This window comes from Sinocyclocheilus anshuiensis, unplaced genomic scaffold, assembly GCF_001515605.1.
Source record: "Sinocyclocheilus anshuiensis isolate Anshui unplaced genomic scaffold, SAMN03320099.WGS_v1.1 scaffold712, whole genome shotgun sequence".
Taxonomy (NCBI): Eukaryota; Metazoa; Chordata; class Actinopteri; order Cypriniformes; family Cyprinidae; genus Sinocyclocheilus; species Sinocyclocheilus anshuiensis.
Genome location: NW_015555749.1, coordinates 363,135 through 383,778, shown reverse-complemented (window position 1 = coordinate 383,778; position 20,644 = coordinate 363,135). Strand labels below are relative to the sequence as shown.

The 20,644-nt window shown below is 38.5% G+C and overlaps 1 protein-coding gene across 10 annotated transcripts in view; it reads left to right on the top strand.

The window, feature by feature from the left end:
- Positions 1–20,644, top strand: part of nrxn1a (neurexin 1a) — a 190,982-nt gene that overhangs the window by 4,804 nt on the left and 165,534 nt on the right. For 6 of the 10 annotated variants that reach the window (XM_016467315.1, XM_016467320.1, XM_016467322.1 and 3 more), the window contains 3 exons: positions 4,787–4,804; positions 5,804–5,833; positions 6,571–6,582. The exons of 1 other annotated variant lie outside the window; for it this stretch is intronic. In XM_016467315.1, the coding sequence (XP_016322801.1) occupies positions 4,787–4,804; positions 5,804–5,833; positions 6,571–6,582 (60 nt within the window). The remainder of the gene's footprint in view (positions 1–4,786; positions 4,805–5,803; positions 5,834–6,570; positions 6,583–20,644) is intronic. 3 more of the 10 variants (XM_016467319.1, XM_016467318.1, XM_016467321.1) reach the window with 3 other exon arrangements.

The following is a 20,644-nucleotide window of genomic DNA, read 5'->3' as shown; positions in this document are numbered from 1 at the left end:
ATGAATGACTAGCCTTTTCATTTAGATATATGTGCTGCTCGCTTTATCTCCGTCGTCATGGAAAAATTTGCAGTGCAGTGAGAGCGTGTGTACGTGTTTGTAGATCTCCGGCAGGAAAGGGTGGTATGTGGATTAAATACGTCCTTTCTCTCCACACGTCCACTCCGTCATTCTCTCGACAGGCAGTTGTGGTAATAACCTTCTTTAGCAAAGCAGGTGTGGGGCTCTCAGCGGGAGAGGCAGTCCGCACCGCAAAGAATAACAGAGCTACGGGTAATGAGATATTTTTGCCCTGCTGGGGTTAGAGAAAGGGCCTTATTTTGTGTTATTATGGTTAATGCTCTTACAAGTCTGAATTGGAAAGCCAAAATGGTCTGCTCTGTATCAGCTTGCAGCCATTGATACCTTATCTTTATGCTCTATTAACTGTATAATGTGCTCCGTCTCCTTGGTTAAAGATGACTGTAAGGGATCTGCAATTGACGTCCGTGTGGCTTCATATGCTAGGAGACTTTGGTTGGAGAATTGGATTGTGTTGGAGGGCTTGTTTACAACAGCGATTAGATTGTTTCACCTCATCTCTTATCTTTTGTGGTGGAGCTAACATTGTAAGGATGGGTCCCTGGCTGTGCGCTGTGTCGTTTAATGATACAGTCATGTCTTAAATGCATTTTTTACCTCTGCTTTGGACCTATGCAAATTCATTAGGGTGGTGTAGTGTAGTGTACGCCCATTAACCTCTTGCTAACGAAATAAAGGGCCTGCTTTAATTGGATACATCAGCATATTAATTTTAGTGACTCATTTAATCATGTCACCAGGGGCTTGTTTTGAAGATGACAAAAGATAGACTTTAAAAGGATAGTTCGACAAAAAAATTAAAATGTTGCCATTTACTTGATCCCATGTCATTCCAAACCTGTACGACTTTCTTTCTTCTGCAAAACACGCAACATATTTTAAACCGTTTTTGTCCATGCAGCGGAAATCAATAGAGGCCCAAAACATTTGGACCTCGTTGATTTTCACTGTATGGACAATAACTTAATAACATGAGTAAATCATGACATCATTTTTATTTTAGGTGAACTGTCTCTTTAAGTCAACAGATTTATGTACAGATTTATGTCACCTGTACATTACAAGACCTACATAAATTAAGCAAATATTTGCAAAGTGGAAAACTGGAAATGGATTAATTCACTCTAAGGCATGCCATTATAAAATCTCTTGACTAATGGATCCTGTTGACTTTCATTGTATGGACAAAAACTTATTTTGTGTTCCACAGAACAAAAAGAGTACATAAAAGTACATAAATTAAGCAAATACTATTAATCAAAAACAGGAAATGGATTAACTGAGTAAGACTTACCAATATAAAAATCTATTGATTATTGGACCCCATTGATTCACTGTATGGAGAAAAAACTGATTTTGTGCTCAACAGAACACAAAAGTTGTACAGGTTTGAACAGATATGTATAGCTAGATGCCCTATTAGCGGCTGTTTCTATGGGCCATTATACAGGTGCATCTCAATAAATTAGAATGTCGTGGAAAAGTTCATTTATTTCAGTAATTCCACAATTTGAGTTGAATCACTGAAATAAATGAACTTTTCCACGACATTCTAATTTATTGAGATGCAGCTGTACATAAGCCGTCCGCCATATTGGAATGTCAAAGCCGGTCCGTGAACACTCGAGAGCAAGGTGCCGGTGCATCTGCACTACAACTGTAGGTATACACACATGGATACCTGTATCTTCAGTAGACTTCAGAAGATGCTTTTGCCTAACTAACACAATACAAGAAGACGAAGCCATTAGCTAACAAGGCATTTAAAAGGTACTTTAGTTTTAAAAACCTGTAATATTGAGTTAATACATATTAAAAACCCAAACCAACACATTCTTACCTGTGAAAGTTTATCCAGTTTCTTCAGGAATTTAAATTTAGGTGGTTTTTACAACCAGATGCTGTGGTATGTTGTTGCATCTTGAAATTCATTGATTTTTATTGTGAGTGACGACATATAGACCGTTCAAAGATGGCGGACACGTTGACGTGTCTGGAGAGGTCGAATGTGACATCTACCTATACATATATATGGGTTTGAATAAATGGTGACAGAATTTTTATTTTGGGTAAACTGACCCTTAAGCCAAAAGACATTTGTGTAATCAGCACATTACAATGCCTACATAAATGAAGCAAATTCAAACAATGTAGGTCAAAAACATAAAATGAATTAGTCGCTCAAGTATAAAATCTTTTGACTATTATATTATCTATGGGTTCTCCCCATGTCTTGCAATTGACTTTCACCTTCCTTGATCCGGCAACAAAGCTTGATAATCTTGAATGGAGGGGGAGCCCGTGTCAAATACACTGTATATTAAGAATTCCCCTATCAGTGGCAGATGAACCCTTTCCAGATGGACTAAGCTCACTAATCTCTCTGTACTGTAGATGACTGCAATATGGAACATGCTGCACATTGCTCCCTGTGGGGGAAATGTTAAACTAGATTTGGTGAAGAGGATTTTAATCCTCTCCCATCACTGGCGCAATGACAAAGCGCTATATTTAGAAGATTTTACAATGAGTACTTTTGTTTTTTGCATATTTTCCAGTGGTTTCTGTTTGACTATGGGCAAAACTCACTAATATTCAGTCAAATGGGAGTTGGATGTTTCTTTAGGATATCAAATGCAGAGGAACCTGTATCGCGCATTCACCCCGTTTCAACCGGACGGTCATTATCAGAGTTTTTTGATGTTTTATTCAATCAGTGTTGACAACTACATCTTTAGTGACTTTGCCGCTGCGCTATGCGGAGCGTGCGCTCGTCATATGATCCCTTTGGGCAAGTTCCACGCGTGTGCGTTTGAGAGTAACGTGCTCTGACTTACTGAAAACTGCTTTAAACGAGCATCTGGAGCTGCAGTCCTGTTTGTAAAGGGCTGCATGAGTGCGGGCATCACATCGTGTTTGCCCCCTGCCTGCGCTGGCCCGTGCCAGAGTAAGGGTGAGCGTGTGTGTGCGTGTAGGTCATCCTCAATTTCTATCTCTTATTCTCTGCCAAATTCAGGGCAGTATGCAAGGCCAGCACTTAAAAGAAGCTGTCAGCTCAATGAAAGCCTGCATGTCTCTGGCTCCATGTGAGCTCTGCAGTGCTAAGGAGAGGCTACATGATCCTCATCTGTCAGTCAGTGAAATGTAAATACAACCGCTGTTCGGTCAGCCGGCCTCTGAGAAGACCAGGTGGAGCGTATATGTGTGGTGATCTTCCAAAATGGCTGCTGCTTCCACACACATAAATACTGTATATCTATATTTCGGCCTTGGTCTGGCAGGTTTTGTAAGAGAGAACGTGACACACATGTCTCTGCAGTATGCAGGATGGGCTGAAGCACAAAATCAATAGAGTGGGTCCTTTAAACTGCTGTAAAGTCAGTGTAGATGGCTAGTTAGTGTTTTGCAATGGTTTAAGCTAATTAAACTATTGTTTTTGTAGCATTATTTTCATCCCTCCAAGCTGTTTTTTGTCAGTGGGATGAGTTTGCACATTTGTCAAAGCAAGTATGGTTTGTCAGTCTCTTCATAAGCTGATAAGAGAGGATAGAAAATCAACATTCATCACTGCAACACTAACAGCAAAATATTTCTTTGTCATATTTTCTGGCATGGCATGCTTTTCTGTTTATTTTTTTCTCTTTTGTTTTGTTTATTCATACATTCATCAGCATTTTTGTTTTCGTGGCAGTAGTGGTGCATGCAATTTGTGTTTGGTCGGGTGGAGGAACCGGCTGCGGTAAGTCCCGGGTCATTATTGTCCTCCTCAAGATGCAAAACACGGAGGTACGATTGGATGCTTTAACTTTAAGATAGCCAAGTCCATTTTTAGGGAGTCTTGGGTGAGTTGATCCAGGGACTGAAAGTGTCACCAGAAGTAAAAGGTGTGTTGAATGAATGCATGAATTAAGGTAATGTAACCTTCTTGTTTTAGAACAGAATAAAAGGTCATTTAAAAAATGAAAATTTCAACGTAAAGGGGGTAATAACATGACATGCATATGCATATTCAGGTATTGTACATTTCTTTATTACTGACCTGACTGAATGATGTTGTTTTCTCTTAGTAGGTTCACGTTGCATCATCTACCGGCGTTTTTATTTCCGAACACGTGCATGCTTCACATCTAGCCCCTGTAAATTCCCCTCACACGCAACCATGAATGCCATTCAAAATGATACATATTAATTCAAAATATACAAATTGTTCTGAACAGTCCTTCAAAGCACATAAAAAAAATCCCTAATTTTTTTCTTTGTTTTGCTTTCTGTAAAACAACTTCTGTGAAGTAAAATTGTAGCTGTGAGGGGTCCCACCATTTTTCTCCGTCTTCCAGTTTACTTTAAATTACGATGTGCATGTTTGTGCATGGTCATTGATATACTGTGAAGAGTCAATTTCACCATGTGTTTTATCAGCTTTTGAATGACTTAATAATGTGTTATCATCATCTCACCATGGAACAACACTCTTTCAGAGTACTAAGACTCAATGAGATTAGATCTTGAGGAGGACAGAGGACACTTAAAGTCAAATAAACCCTCTAGTCTCCACATTTTCCATGGTAATGAATGTTTGGCCTGGGCACAGGATGATAAGACGCATGGTAACCACGGTAATCCTCAAGACTGGGCCACCTTCCAGTCTGCATGCTTCTTAATCAATGTCTCCTTCTCTCTCTTCACGCCTCGGCCGCCCCTCCAGAAGAGGCCTATGTAGGAGGTGGGTAGATGTTTTTTCTTTCCTATTTTCTTTTCATCCATCCCCTGTCCCTACTCATGTACTTCTCTCTGTCTTCATATTTCAACCCGTTCTTTTAGAAATATTCAGTTTTTCCTATTTATTTGAATACAGTACACAAACAGTAAGTGGAACTGGTGTACAACACAGGTAAAAGGTATGCAACTTCATTCAGCTTTATTATCGAGAGCACTTCCTTAATTAGAGGTTGTCAGTAAACACATGGTTCACTCAAATCCATGTGCTCTGCTAAGCAGAAACCAGAGACTGGAGCCAAATGGATACCAACCTGTTTAAATTCCCTCTAAAGATACAGACACATGACTGTAGCTCCTAATATGAGCTTCTGAAACCTTATATAGTGAATAAATGACATGGAAATTCACATACATACACAATGAAGCCTTCACTGCAATGGAAAACCTGGACAGACTTTGACAGGTAAGTACCATAGACAAATGACAAACTCTCCTATTTCTTACTAACAATTCCAAATACAGTTTATAGTTGAGGCAAAAACATGCGTTCTCGATTCAGATTCATTCTTTTGGAGGTATTACTATATTTTTTGTCTGTGGCTCACAGGAACCTAAACAGACATTCTATGAAAGATGAACTGGATAGTATTGATTTATCCCAATATAAGCTGTAGATATTTTGTTATTGTATTGACACATTTTTGTGTGCAAAAACTTAATTTTGTTAAGATCCAATCTGTGTATATGTCATCTTCTTCCTGTGGAAGGCTGACCAGGCGGACGACATGTTTGATGTATGGTGACAGCAAAGAGATTTTTTTTCTTTTCCAATCTAGATTTGTCTCTTTCGAGTGTGACCAATAAAGCATTGCAACCGCTGGGTTGAGGAAATGCTTTTTGAATCCCCCTCCCCCCACCCCACCCCACACATTGTGTCAATGTGACAGAAAACCTTCCCATGATCCCGTTCTCTCTGCTGACTGTGCTCTTGTCTTCCCTTAAGGTCTTGCGCACCTGATGATGGGCGACCAAGGTATGGGTTTACTTTCTTACTCACCTTTTTGCCTCCATCAGCCACTCCCTCCTCCATCTCTCAGCCTCTCTCTCTCACTGCCTTGTGCTGAATCCTCCTCATCTCCATTCACTGCTGGTAGGGATTTACTGGGGCTGCTTTCTTTCTGGCTTGGTGCTGAGTCAGTGGATGGTTTGGTCTTTTCCATTTTTTCCCCACCCTCTCCTCTGTCTCTCCTTCGCTCGCTCTCTCTCTCTCTCTGTCTTTTCGCTTTAACTTCCCCTCAACCCATCATGCCGCTTCTTTTGCGCTTTAGTTTTTTTCTCCGTCATTCTCTCAACAGCCCCACTATTCCATTGCTGCTTGCCAACTTCATTTTCATATAGAGGGGGAAAAGTACTTTCAACCCAGTGGATGATGTGAGTTACAGGGACTTCTCTCGGGTTTGTTCACTCTTTGTAAATGTGCTAGTCTGTATTCTCGAGCTCCGAAACTGGAAAGCATTAGCTGTCTGTTCGTTATTCATGCATCGTCATGTTCTGGCATGTATCACGATAGGAAGCTTCCATCTCCTCTTGGCTGCCCTCTCTGTTTTTGTCTGCAATGCATGGAGTCTCTTTTGAACATAACCTTTCATTTTTCTGTCTCTGAATCTAACAAGCGGCCATGATTCTGACTGTTGCCTCTTTCCTCTCCTTTGTATTTTCCTGTATCTCTCTGGACTTTCTCTTCATGGAACCATTATGTCAATATCATAGGGAAAAGGAAAGGTATATAATGCTTCTTTCATACTATGTAATAATGTAGTTTAACTTGAGCTCTTTAAGCTCTCCATGTATATTCCTGTACCTGTGGCTATACACATGCATCTGTTTATTTGTGGTACTGAAGTCACACTGATTTTTCTGTGTCACTCCCTATAAATATGACGAGGGGCTGGAAGGTAGGTGAGATGTCATGAAAATGGGAATGCGTCATTGTGCAGTGTGTCAACGAATGTAATGCAGGGTTAGGAAGGAAAACAGCACATTTTAATTAGTCTGCTAGTAATATTTAGTTGTATAGAAAATCAATGCACAGAAAATGTAGATGCATTATTATTGGCAACACAAAATGTATTAATTCCTAAAGGCAATTAACCATTTGTCATAATCTACAGTATTACAAAATAATAATATATGGACATAATAAAGATCTCTATAGATAGAGAGGTTTATCTCCATTATTTATATATATAAAAAATCTGCATTAAATATTGACCACACAAAAGAGTTGACGAGGGCACATTTAAAAGCATTCAATATGAATACGTGTTGTCAGATCTTCACAAAAAAATCAGGTAAGAGGTAATATTCGGATTTTCATATTCTGCAGGCATTAGTCTCTTTTAGTACATTCCATACAGCCTGTACGCACCAATACATATTAATTTAGTAGCACTTTACTGCTCTTTGATATTAAATTACAATTTTTGAAGAGCCCGATGAGATCCAGCTAAGGTAAGTGGATGACACCTGGCACTATCACAACTGCAAGTACTCACATCCTGCACTCGGCTCACAGACCACTGCATGCTGGATTATCCACTGAACTTTAAATGCACATAGACTGATGGGGGTTATTCACCTTGGGTTGAAATATGAGGGATCCGTGATAGGCGGAGCAGGTAGGTGTGCTTTCTGTCTTTCGCGGGTCTCTTTGATTGTGCTCTGTAAAGCATTGACACCCAGGCCATCACACTATCCTGAATGGGCTAATGCCCACAGGAGATGTGGGGGCTTCAGGCTTCTCTTAGCACATTTGAATACATTTTCAGAGGCATTTATATTTTCTCTCATTCCATTTTCTCATAGAAAATTGGTTTTCATCTGTCTGTAAAATTGAATGAAACGGTGCGTGTTATCAAATGAATTTTGCATTGTGTTATTTTTATGTGGATATATGTTTGTGTGAGGAGCACAGTTGTCATAGAGAAAGGAAATGAAGTGAAATTTGCATTTCTTGTTCATTTATATTCTGTTTACCGTTCTCATAGCATCTTCCTAATTGCACACATTTCGTTATGTGCTTCAGTGAAGTCCTGCAATTAAATTTGAAACAATTACAACACAAATTTACCAATAATTGCAGCCTAATTAATTACAAGGCAGCACATAATATAATCAGAGATTCAGGAAAACTTCTGTTTCATCTCAATCTTAATATTGGGATGTTCAGTTGAGCTCTGCATGGCTAAGAATATAAATTACCAGCACGACTGAAATTTATTGTAAAAGTCAATAAATATATACATATAAAATCTCTATTCTTATTACTTTCTTATGCATGTTAAATGAGTGCCAGAACTAAATAACGGAGTAAACATTTTCAGTTGCAGTTTTAAATTTTAATTGAGCTATGACCAAATATGATAACTGAAGTTATAAAAAAAGGTTTTAGTATTAGCTATTCTGTTTCTCCTAAAGGTGTGTTTAAATGTGAGATAAAGTTCTTAAGTGAAAAATTGGAAAAAGCGCATCTATCACCATGCGATTTCACATGCTTGTCGTCTTAGCATTTATAATGAAAGTTTGGGCTGGTTTTCACAAAGAGCCCTGCAAGATTTGGAATGTTACAAAAACAGTCCATGCAAAGTTCTTACAGCAGACTGAAGAAAAGTTTAGTTAATAAACCCCCAAGGAAAAAAGCTTGATCATTTAAATTAAAAAATCTAATGTTGAATAACTGTAATAATTTCTTTGATTTGATTGAATTGAATTGTTACAGTTACATTGTTAAATGTCAGTTCTCAGGTAAATTAAACTGTATTTGTACTAAACTGTACATGTATCCTTAATTATGTTTCTCTGTCTATGTAATCCACATCCCTTGAATATGAGTTGAGTATGAATTGAATATGTCATATGTTTAGAGACCTTTGAAGATCAGGAGTCCTTTGAGCAGTGTCCTTGCTTTCAGCACAAATGAACTCTAAGCCCTCACAGAGACATTTTTTATGTTTATATGTGTGCTTCCCTCTGGGAATGCATAAACCCATTTTTACTTGACATTAGCCGGTTCGAAGACAAGTGCAAATATCTTATTTAAATAAGTGCCAAACAGCATAGATGAAGTGTGCGTCTGTGAGATTGGGCTTGTCTGCTCTTTGCAGCTGTATTACTGTTGTTCTTATGCTAAGTTGCTTTGGGGAGGATTGTGCGGTAATACAGGTGATGCGCAGAAGGCCGGTTGGGTTTAATTGCTGTCATTTCACACGGAGAGAGCCTGTGAAGCTGAATCGTTGCTGCAGGCGCTGTAAAGCCTGGTTCACAGGTGGGACTACACAGACTCCAAATTAGAATTCTTTAAGTCTAATTGACATGGCAGCAATGTTGTGGTAGAAGTATCAAATTTGTTCTATTCATGAACGGTCTTTGTGCATTTGCTCTCATGTCTGTTGCGAGTGAAATCATCCAGGCCGCTTGTTCCATTTAGCATGTTTAGCTTTTGCTATAATCTAGAAAAATGCTGTGGTAGCTGCTTACAGTCGTTTCTTCTTTGCCAAGAAACACGCCTTAGATACCATCACTCACTTGCTTCATTGTCACAGATGACCCTGAGTGTGATAGGAAGAAGAAAGCCTGCTGTGACGTGTTGATCAATACGTATTTAAAATCCCATTACGCCTGCCGTTGCACATCGGATGCCTCGTTAATGTAATTACAAAAGTGGAACGGCCTCTTAAATTACTACAACCGTACCTTTGCTGACTTGCCACTGTCGCATTCATTCATACACTGTGATGTATTAAATGAAACGCAGAGAAAATAAAGTAAGTGTGCGCTGGTGGAAAACGCCGCCGGGTTTCTGTTCTGAAAAAAAAAATCACTGTCCTGCTAGATAAACCACAATGTCAATATTTAGAAATGAATCAATATCGCTACCTCACAGACACAGGTGATTAAAGATTAAAAGATGGTAATCTACTCTGTACTTTGGCTTCATGTGAGACTTTGTGTACAGGCTAAAAAACAAGTATGAACTGACCAACTCTTTATCTTAATTGTAGCATAAGTCACACAAGGTCACACATTTCGGTTATAAGCACTTCCTGCATTCTAACAGCCGCTCATCCATCACAAATCCCATCACCTTACTCTGTTCTCATTCAATGCTCTTTGACACAAAACTTCAAATACTTTTTTATGAGGAAGAGAGGCAGTGTTTCAGGCATGCTGCCAGTTGGAACTGATGTTGTGTAGCTTGAAGTATAAAAAAAGCCAAGAAAGAAAGAAAAATACCTTTTTCCCCCTTTTTTTCTGGAGGAAGAGTATGTTATGTTATTTATGGATTTAATACTGCCTCCAGTCTCCCAGTCTTCATATCTACAAGACACCAGTCCTATGCTAGACCTTATCTTAAATTGGGTGCACATTTCAATCAAACACAGAGTTTCAGTTGGAATCATTTCGGATGATATTTCGCTCAGAAGATATAAATAAATGGGGAAAAGAGCATTAGAACGTCAATGTCAAGTGGCCTAATGTCGTTTTTTTTCCTGTAACAGAAGAGTTTTGTTTGTAGGAATTTCCTCTGCTGATTAGCAGTCATGTTATGATGGAGGGGTCATTCTTTCTCAATCATTTCTGAAGCACTCTCCACAAATCTTTTCAAACCACTTCAGACTGAAACAAGACTTGTGAAGCAGAAAAAAATGAGATAATACAGGTAAAGTGAGACATTTTATGACATCATTGGTGTTGGTTTTCAAATGTGATTCATATGGCTTCATCAATACCTCACTATTTTACTGTAGGTAATCTTAAAGATTCCACTTAAAACAAAAATGTCCATTATGACAGACAAAACAATTGGTCCAATTTAGCCAAACTATCGTTGAAATACAAATGTATGAGGATGAGTGACAGGGCCATAAAAATGGATGCACATTGGTGAGTAGATGTTAGATGTAATGGTGTTCTCCATTCATGTATAATATCAGCCTCCAAAACATGAACTCAATGCAGTTACCAGATGACCGTCAAATATACAGTGACTATTAGTAAACTAAATCTGACTGTTAAATGCAGCGATTGACCAATGGGAGTCAAGCATTCCAGAGAGCTGTGTAGTAATTTTAGCTGAGGTATTTTGAAACAAGGATGAATGAAAAAATATTTATAAATTAATTAGTAAATGCTGTAAAAAACGCTTGTTGCTAATATATCTATTGCATGAACTAATGTTAGCGAATTGAACCTTACTGTAAAGTGTTCCTGAAAAATATACACAACATGATATGTGATTAAACCCAAGTGTTCCACTTTATCCGTATTCATCCTACACCTACAGTTTGCCAGTGTTTTCAGCAGATAATACAAACGATTTATGGCGGTGGTTATTTCCCAACATGTATTCAATTGGAGCAGTCTGTAATGGAGGACAGCTCATTTCATAGGGTTCAGAGGCATGGCTAACCCCATCAGAGCAGCAGACATTTTAGGATTGTGTCTGGGCTAAAGGTGCTGAATACTCAGACAGTCGGGATCGCAATGAGTTCACCGTCGCCATTTATGTAGAGCCGATCATTGTTAATAAGATGATTTTCTCATTAAATTCCTATAATGAAATTAAAAAGTAACCAGCAGATGTCATTCATGCGTTTTGGGGATGGGGGGTTTATCTTTGGGAAAGGCAAAAGGATTTCTTGATATGTCAGTCTAGCCACTGAGAGACACTTTAATCTCAAATGCCACTATGCCAGACCGATTCAAAATGTATTACCCACCTCTTCTAAATGGATTTAAACTGAACAATGACATCAGTGGCCCCAATTTGCCAGTGTGAACGCAGTATACTGAAATCTAGGAATATAATATTCACCGTTGATATTTAGAGAATCAAGCCACAATATTGTGTAGATGGTTTTTAATTTACGTGGTGCAATATTTTTTCTAATTGAGTTATGAGGTTTTCTTCCTTGCTTATCTCTGCAAATTAAAGTTGCATAGAATAGATTTTTTTTTCTCTCTTTAAGGGAGAAGCAATATTATACAATATTTTTAACAATGCCATTTATACTTGCTGTGAGCCATGCCATTGTCAAGTAATAGCTAGCAACATTAGATTATTATATATAATTAGGAATATAATTATATTTAATAGCATATTTATTTCAAGCATTACATTAAGACCTAAATGACCCTCATAAAAACAGTGTGATATTACCAGATATTATAGCCCTACGTGTTACACTGCAAAATGTTATATTGCAGACAGTGTGGTAAAAATAGGGCAAAAAAGACTATGTAATGAGAGGGAGGAATAACTCTGTCTTTCTCTCCTTTGGAGTTGAAGCAACACTGTTATCTTGTTGAAGGAGAGGAACATGCTGAGCCTAATTTGATGGAGCAATGCTCGCTGGCAGTATTTTTCCATCAGGTCAAGCTATTTTGAAATACCCTCAAGGTGTGATAGTGTTTGGACTCATTGTTGTGGTGTGCCTGCCAGAAAGTCATTACCAGCATTGGTAGGTGGGTTCTATCCTCATCCACTGCACTGCACGTTCACATGCGTGCTGTGGTGAGTTGATAGCAGATATAACCTTTTGGAGGAGATTTAGGATATTGGCCTGTAAACATTTAATTAGTTGAAGTCTGTCTCTGGCTTTTGATAGTGATTGGCATCCTTGATTTGTGTGCAGTGTTGGGGAAGATACATACTGTAGAAATTGAAGCTTTGCAAGCCAAGCCATAATTGAAGTGGTTCATCTACAATCAAGTGTTTCCTTTTTTTTGTAGCTACAATACAAGTCACTGCATAAAAGTATATAGAACTTAATTATGGGGGTAATACCTTTTTTTAAATGTATATGTAATGTAGACATGGCAGGAGCTGAATGGTGTTCATGGCGTTAGAATCCATTTGCCTTTATTCAAAAAAGCAAACAGCAAACAATCCAAAACGCCAGGCAGAATAACATGGTCAAAATCCTGGCAAAGTTCTAAACACGATAGAGCAGACAATCTGCAAATAAATCCAAATCAGTAATTAAACAGAGAATAATCCGAAAGTCAGGCAAAACAGGTCGATACAAGGGCAGGAAAGAACACTTGATAAGGCAGAATGGCAGTACTTGCAATGGGAATATAGGGAGCATGGTTTGAATACAATATTAAAAGGAAATGGCAGGATGAGTGGTCCATGGACTGAGGTGTGACAGAATAATTATGCAATATCATTTATAATTTGCAGAGAACCATATTATTGTATTTTAGAGTTTTTTTTTTTTTTAAATAAATAAATATTGCACATCTAAATTTACACTAAATACCTAGGTTGCACACCATTCAGAATAGGAAATTAAATTTGATTTGGAAATTTATTGGAATTTGAGTTTGAATGAATGAATTTGAATGTCAGGAAGTAGAATAAAAGTTAAGCAAAATCAAATTCAGCTCATTCAAAGCAATTCATATAAAGTAAATTCATAAAATTCATAAAAAGTTTTTCAAGACTTTTTGGTTTCTCAAAGGCTTGTTTGATAGTTTTTATAAATGTTTAAAAACACCTTAAAGTTTAAAGTTTTATAGATTCAGTAAATTTCCCTTCCTATCATTCCAATTCAAATACCAATTCAGTTTCCTGTGGGGCGTGGCCAATTAAATTAAGATTTACTCTCATAAATTGAAAGAGCTAAAAATTTTGCGCAGCAATACAAATACAGCTAAAATCTAGAAGACACCAGAATGAGATGAATGGATAGTTTTCTCCAGGTATTATAGATGTTTTGGATCCTGCAGCTGCGATTCACTGACCAAAAGATAGAACTGTGTTTTTGAGCTTTGCATTAAACATAGAAGTAAGAAGTCGCGACGACCCTCTAAAAACGAAACACGGAAAAAAGAATGAAAGAAAACAAAAAGAGAAATCATTGGCAACACAAATCAATACACAACGGACACACAAGCTCCCCAGGTGAGCGAGATGGAGATCAGACGTTGAATCGATAGCCTGCAGTCAATAGAGGAGAGTGACTGAGGTGATGGAAAACTATATCCTGGGCAGACAAGTCACAGTCCCTGAGGCGGAAGGGTGGGGGCCCTAAGCTGAGTTTGCACAACAGTTTCATTTTCAGCGGGAATACGTCCGACCTTGGTTATTTAAGATCAGCATAAATCTCCCATGAGTAGAGCTGGCAGTATCTCACTCCCTGTTGTGCCACTTACCTTCATAGAGCATCGTTTGCTAGCAGCCAAATTGTCAAGAGATTATTTTTTACTTTATTTATTCTCTTATACCCCGGTAGCAGATGTAATAATCGTGATTTATTGTTGTTTGAGCAAGTTGATGCCAGGAATAAACAGGACACTTATTTGTATTCTAATTTCTGATAGAGCTCCTACAATAAAGTACTGTAGCCAGCTTGACCTTTAAACGCGATTAAACATATAAACATGCGCATTTGAAAATGAACCTTAAATACACACACACGCGCACACAAAGATTTTTTTAAGCTCTGAAGTGATGCGTGATGACAGCTTGTGTATTGAAAAGCAGTAAATATGCATGAGAAAGGCTGCTAAGCATTTTCCTCTTCACAGTCGGTGGATTGTGAAGAAAGATGTGGATTGTGTGACTCCCATCTCATGAGTCATAAAGCGTATGCATTCATAGTCGCTCCTTTAAGTGCCATATGTGAACTTCAGATTCAGGTTATGGTGAGAAAAAAAATAAATAAAAAAATAACCAGTCGGATCCCTGCGGCTAGTTGCCCTTAAAGGTTTGCGATGCATAAAGATAAACAGAACACCATCTTCTGTGCGATTGATTGACAGGTTTTTTAATGAAACCATAAACAGGGCTGTTTTGCCCCATCGCAGATTCAAGTGCAAATTCAAGCTGTCCTCTTGAGGTAATTGTAATGCCTTAATTAACAGAACACATGAATGCGTAAAGGCCTCAGAAGGGAAAATACATATTTAAATACTTCCATTTAGCCCACTTTGATACATTTCAAATTTCTCGCACTGAAGGGATGGGGAGCACCCTCGCGGGACAATGAGCTCTGCCATTTCCCCATTCCTCTTGACCTGCCAAATCTGTGGCGGCCGGCACCAGTCGGCCTCCCTGGGGGTGCGCGGGTACTCATTAATCTCCGGCCCACTGTCCCAAAGGGGGCAGAGTAATTGTTTAATAGTAGATACTGAGAGATCATGATTCTCTCCGTTTGACATTTATGAGGTCATCAGTGTCTCTCTACATTAATGCACGTATTTATTCACACAACACGGCCGGGGCTTTACGGATATCCGGAGAACCGCACGGCCAGCTGAACATAATAAGGGTATCCGCGTGACATTTCTAATGAGTGTGTAATTTACTCAGCGACGCAATTACATCACTGATATAATGAAGGGCTGTGATTGACATTGTGTGTATTTTAATAACAAACCACAGTGACATGTTTCACACGGAAAGCGTTGTGTGTCTTGCCCTTGCTGATACTCCTTCTGTTTGCTTAATTATTTTGCTAATTATCCTGTAATGACATAATGTTTGCCACTCTATATGTCAACTCTAAAAATATCTTGCCATTTATATTTTTGACACGGGCTGGGAGCTATTTGAATTTCAATGAGTGTGGACTGCTAAATTTATATTAGGGTATAATTGATTTGGGCCATGGACTGGCTGTAGTTACCCCCTTATTAAAATGGAAACCTCTTGCCATTAAAAGCTTCCAGGCCAATTAAGCCATTGCTCTGGAAGGGATGTTTTTGCCATTCCATCTTCAGGCTTTCTGTCGGGGTGGTTTTCTCACATCCTGCTGACCACTTCAGTCGATGAATGGATGTGGTCAGAATCTCTTAAAGGGAAGGTTCAACCAAAAATGATAATTCTGTCATCATTTCATGCCATTCCAAACATGTATATGATTTGTTTCCTCTCTGGAACACAAAATAAGATATTTTGAAAAATATAAAAATAAAAATAAAAGTCAGTCCAAAACAACATTGGACCACACTGACTTTTATCGTATGGCTAAAACACAGAGACTTTTTTATTGATTACTTTCTTCTGTGTAATACAAATATATTTTGAACAATGCCTTTGGGGGGTTTATTTGGTCATACAATGAAAGCCAATAGGGACCAATGTTTCTTTTGAACCTCACAGGAGAAAGGCAGTCATACTGGTTTGGAACAACAAGAGAGTAAATGATGACCGAATTTTCATTTTTAGCTGAAATGTCAAGCACAGGCATGTCATGAAAATCGAACAGTGGTGGCATGATCAAAATTGAATATAGTGATAAAGTTGACTGAAGTAGCAAACTCTGCTTGTTAAGTTTTATAAAGATACAAGACTGTTTTCCTGTGATCGTCAGTTGAAGCCACCAAAGTGCCGCTGCCTGGCCAATTCATTTAAGTTGACTTAACAGAGAGACCTCTTGGATTGGCTGTCTCAATCTAAACGTATGGCCCATCACATTTTTAATAGCAAACACAAGATGGGCTCACTGCCACAGTGGCTCTGGGGCTGATCATTCGTCTCGTGTGGAGAGGGGGGCAGTAGATCAGCACTGGCTGGGGATGTGACGTCTTGGACGGGGATAATTTGTGCTCATTCTGTTCTGGAGAAACTGGGCTGGAGATCATTAGGCCATAAATCATGCCAAATACGGATGCAAATGTAAAAGAACAGGAAACACAAGAACAGAATCCTGAGTCAAGACTGGAAATGGAAACACTGTGCTGTGTTAAATGACTTCCTGGGCTGGTTTAGGTGATACATTTCCTTGAGCAACAAACTTTTAAGAAGGTGTTCTTAAAGACTTTGAAGTGGTGATTTTTATTTGAAGCACGTTTTAATGAAATATAACAAGCAGTCTGTGAAGGATAGTGGAGCGGTACAGATTTTGTCATGTCATCTTGCAGTGCATTATTGGAGGAGTGGTTTTTGTTTACGAACAGTTGGTGTGAGTGGTATGATCATGTATCTTTGATTGAGGGGAAATGGGAGTACATTACGTGTACGTTGTTGCTTAGAAACTCATTGCTGCCTTTTTATTTTACCCTCTGAATGTCTTGGAGCAGGATTTGATGATGAAATGTGAGACAGCTGTGTGCAGTGAAGCTATTGTATGTATATGAAAATTCAGCTTTGCCATCACAGGAATAAATTACATTTTAAAATAGAAAACAGTTCTTTCAAATATGTAATACTATTTCACAATGTCAATGACTATTTTATTTTTCATCAGTGCAGCATAAAAAAAAAAAAACGTAATTATTCCAAACTTTGGTATATAAATTTATACAACCACTATTAGTCAATCATTTTTATATATATATATTTATTTATTATACCCTCATTGGGGGCTGAGCCCCCCTTAAATGAAAATCCTGGAATCGCCCCTGCATACAGTGATGGGTAAATGGTAATTTCGAGCCCTGACATATGTTATTAACATAATTTATTAATATATGTTATTAAAAAAGTGCTCACCTTGATTGACGTCTTCATTCGAAGTTGAACAGGCAGCATCTCTGTCACTAGCTGTTTCCATCACTCTTTTTTTTTGCGCATTTTGAAGTAGGCCTATCGCATCAGAAACAAGCCAAATTTGGGAAAAAATCCTTTAATTCGCAAAAAAGTTTTTACGCTCGCTTGAGGTGGTTTTTGACTTGTGCGAAAAAGAGTTAATGCGAATAATGGGAGATGGAAACACATTTACCAAATAAATTTCTCCAAGCGCATCAAAAAGGTCATGTGACTTTGCGCGATGGGATGGCATAACCTGACTAACCATCGGACCGATTTTGTTGCACAGCATCTGAAATGTTATGGTCATTCTGAAATGCCTGAGCACAGTCTGTCGTCAAAGTATCTCTTTATAATTGCCTCCCAGAACTGTCTTTTATGACTGCATTCCCAAACAGCAGGCATCCACTTCCGAAAGCAATGACCGCATTTATTATGTTTCGTGTCTTTTTGACTCGTTAGAAGAAAATGTTGCTTATTTGCAAATGTTTTGTGTGATATTCCAGTTTTTCCACATAAGTTAAATTCACAACTTTGGATGGAAACATGAGGATGAGTCAATGCTGACTGATAAAGAAGTGGGTATACGCCGTATACCTGCATATACCCTGCACTACACCACTGCCTTGAACTTTACACTTACCAGCGAGAGATAGATGCCTGTACCCTTTCGCTTTACCCTTCACAACTGCTCTCTCCTGCTGGCTTTGTTTACAGAGACAGGAAGGATATTATACACCTCTATGTATGCATTTTCCATCCTTGTAAATGATTTAAATGTATGTTGTTTACTCTTTTCTTGCAATTCAAGGCATATTGATTCTGCCCTACATCCTTGTGCACTAAGATCTATTTAATATTCATCCATTAGCTTGTTTTGGTTTCTAAGATCCCTTTTTAATTTGGGTGGGAACATTCACAGTAGTGGGAAGATGCAAAGAGTGCTTTTGGTGTGGGTTGTGTTGAAACTATAAAAGAGCTGTATGATGCTTGAATGATGTAAAACAAAAGATTTTATGTGAGAGGAGTTGTCGTAGTTACCAGAAAAGGTCTTAAACAATAGCTGATGTTCCCCTTGGGACCGAAGAGAAGACTAGCGTCACACGGAGAAGGGTTGCCTAGCAATGCCGGTGGAGTAGTTGTTCGATTGGTTATGGAAGGTGGTGCTATTCAAAGTATATCTAGTCATATTCAAATGAAAAGCACTTTCAGGTTCACGGATCTAGGCACGTAAATGGCTGACGGATACGAAGAACATTGCAACTCTTGCTCTGTCATTTTGTTCCTCTTGTATTTGCAAACAATGAAGTGCAGAGCGATCTTCATTAATCCTATTTCATAATGCTTTTGCTAATTGATTAAAAGGTGATTGCTGACATGTTCTGGCTGCATTGGTCCATCTGGGTTCTAATTGCTTTTTAATTGAGTCTTTCTTCCTTTGAATCTGTATCTCCAATTAATGCTTTTTAAAATGGAAGGCAAAGATTGGATAAGTGCGGCTGTTTTCTTTCATAAGATTTCCAATAATCCATATTCATGTCTGGTATGGTGTTATGTTAATGAATTGGAGCTCTTTACACTGGGTAGAAATGAGTTTTCTCTCTCCTCTTTGCTCCTCATGATAAGTGCGAACCACGCCGCGCTCGAGTGGAGAGCGAGCTTTGGAATACATTTAGATTCCCACCACAAGAACAACCTGTCAAATTGGAAATATGGAAATATGACAGCTTATTGAATCCTAGGCAATTTAATGAAGAATGATATTTGATAGACAAAGCATTTTTGTCAAAAGCAATTATACAAATCGTGCCTGTGCCAAGCCTGGCAAAAACAGTCTTGATTCTGATTTCTTTTCCGTTCATTCTGTCTTCAGATGTGCATGTGTGCATTCATACCATGATTTGAGTGAGAAACAGAGGAAGAGAGAAAGAAGAGAGCAGGCTGGCATCCACAGCATGTGCCAAAAACCATAATACCTCATAGAAAAAGCACTCAGCAAACTGAGAAGAGCAAATGGAACAGATGTCAAAAGAGCAACTTTGCTCTGTAGCCTGTGCTGAAACAGAGCAGGCCTCTTTCTAATGTAACAAGGGCACACCGACAGGGTTCATGTTGTGTGCTCTTCTCTGTAAATGATATGTTTTTCTCCTTCTTTTATGATGTGGATTATACCTCATGTTCCTGAAAACCGAAGTTTTGCTTCGGCTCTCCCATTATATAATAAATTACTTTAAAGGGAAAATTCACCCAAAAATGAAAAAGCTGTCATTATTTTCTCACCCTCATGTTGTTCCAAACCTGTACGACTCAATTTTTATTAGAATCTTTATTGTTTAGCTTTTTTTTTGTAAATTTTATTTCTTAATAATCTGTTATTAATGAATTAATGGTTATTTTAAAATCCTTTTTTATTTGAAACACTTTAAATTACCATTCAGTATCAAATGTACTATAGGCCTTGCCTAAAATATTTTTTTCTATACAATAAAAGTCATTGGGGGACCAATGCTCGTTTTGAAAAAAGAAAGAAAATACAGGTTTGGAATGACATAAAGGTGACAGAATCATTTTTGGTGTCTATCCCTTTATCATCAAAACTGCAATACTTGTCAAAACTTTCAAACCTCAGTCAGCTGTCATAATTTAACACTTCTTACTCATTAATGCAATTACAAACGTCAGCAGACCTCAAGGATGTATATTTCTAAGAAATACACCCTTTGAGTCCAGGAAGTCACTGTGCTGATTCAGTGAAACTGCAAATGTGCCGCGTCCATTCGCAGGAATATATATGTCTTATGGTGGCGCTTTAATCCTGCACTGCTCGCAACGTGAATAAGTGCCCATACGGTTCTACATGACCTACGCCTGATACTTCATTGGGGAAGGGGGCTAATTTGTCTTCCCAAATGGATTTAGTTTGACAGGGCTTTAACTAAATTGAAAGTGGGGAGGAAGAGAGGTAGAAGAGCAGTGAGAGATCCGTTAAGGTGGCGCCATTACTGCTGACAGACTTTGCTGTGGCAACTGGGATATTGCAGCCATTTCTCACTGCCACTGTGGCTGCAGGAGCCACAGGATGCGGAGCAGAGATGCCTGTGTATGAGGCCATTAGGGACCTGGGCAACCACTAAGCCTAAGGGAAAAAACACTACACCCAGACACAGCCTGCAGCCAAAACACTGTGTGTGTGTGTGTGTGTGTGTGTGTGTGTGTGTGTTTGTGTGTGTTTGTGTGTGTGAGTGAGTGAGTGAGTGAGTGAGTGAGTGAGTGAGTGAGTGAGTGAGTGTGTGTGTGTGAGTGAGT